The 1,016-nt window shown below is 43.0% G+C and overlaps 1 protein-coding gene across 1 annotated transcript; it reads left to right on the top strand.

The window, feature by feature from the left end:
* Nucleotides 1–319: 319 nt before the first annotated feature.
* SARC_17147 (hypothetical protein) lies at nucleotides 320–742 on the top strand (the record flags this gene model as incomplete). The annotated part of the gene is made up of 1 exon (XM_014288755.1): nucleotides 320–742. A coding segment is annotated over one exon (423 nt), but the record flags the coding sequence as incomplete, so codon positions are not given.
* Between the last annotated feature and the right edge of the window lie 274 nt (nucleotides 743–1,016).

Here is a 1,016-nt window from a genome sequence, read left to right as displayed (position 1 = left end):
TACATAAGGAAAATTCCATAGCCCCCTCTATTTACATCGGCTGATTAGGTGATTGATCGGGGGAGATTAGGATTTGTGAGGGGTTGGGACTTGCTGGGGTTCTTATTTGTTCTGTGCGCCTCTATAGGTATATTGTCACGAATATTTGAAGGCTATATGAATATGTGTGTTTATAAATGTAAATAAACAAATACGGATGTAGCCTCCGGAGTGGATAATTACGAGTTCTGTCGTAGTACAGCTCAGCTTAGAGACAAGCCGTTTGTAGTGACATCTTCCTAGGACCTATTTATAGCTAGTATCTCTGTCAACGTCAACTATGGACAGTGATACTGTTGCTGTTCAGGGCGATGCTGGGGCAAACGTCGCATCGAATGATCGAACAGAAACGGAAAAGACAACAACGACTGGAGCTGACTCTAGCAGCGGTAACGTTGCTATGGAAACCACACCAAGTATTCCTACACCCGGGATGACCTCAGAAGAACAAGAGGACGATATCACTAAAAAACCTGAAACTATAGATGCGGGTAACGATAGTGCTGCAGATGGCAAACAAGAGAATGCCGTTGAGGGCGAAGGTGGCAATGCTCAAGCAGACGTGGCTATAGAGAGCGATAGTAAACAAGAAAGTGAAGGCAACTCGAATGTAGGTGCTGTAAAGCCAGATGAGAATATACATGCAGAACAAAAGGCGGAGAACCCCCCTGTGCCTTCAACACAGGCTGAGAGAAATGCTCAGGTAAGGCTGGTATATAAGTAGTGTAGGAAGGAGAGACACCTATGCCGGTATAAAGAATACTAGATGGGCCGATGCATAACATCAATTGCATATGAATTTGGGCTCAGAATATTAAGATCCGGAAAGTGAACGATCCAGATCTGAAATATGTGATAACGATTGGTTTCGCTGAGTTCATGTTGGGCACTGAGATATGTGTAAAACAATGTACTATGAGCAAGTTTGGACGCTCGTGTTTATATGATTATATCACTATTTATAGATATTAGTAGCA

This window comes from Sphaeroforma arctica (assembly GCF_001186125.1).
Source record: "Sphaeroforma arctica JP610 unplaced genomic scaffold supercont1.9864, whole genome shotgun sequence".
Taxonomy (NCBI): Eukaryota; class Ichthyosporea; order Ichthyophonida; genus Sphaeroforma; species Sphaeroforma arctica.
This window is presented reverse-complemented; position numbering and strand designations above follow the sequence as displayed.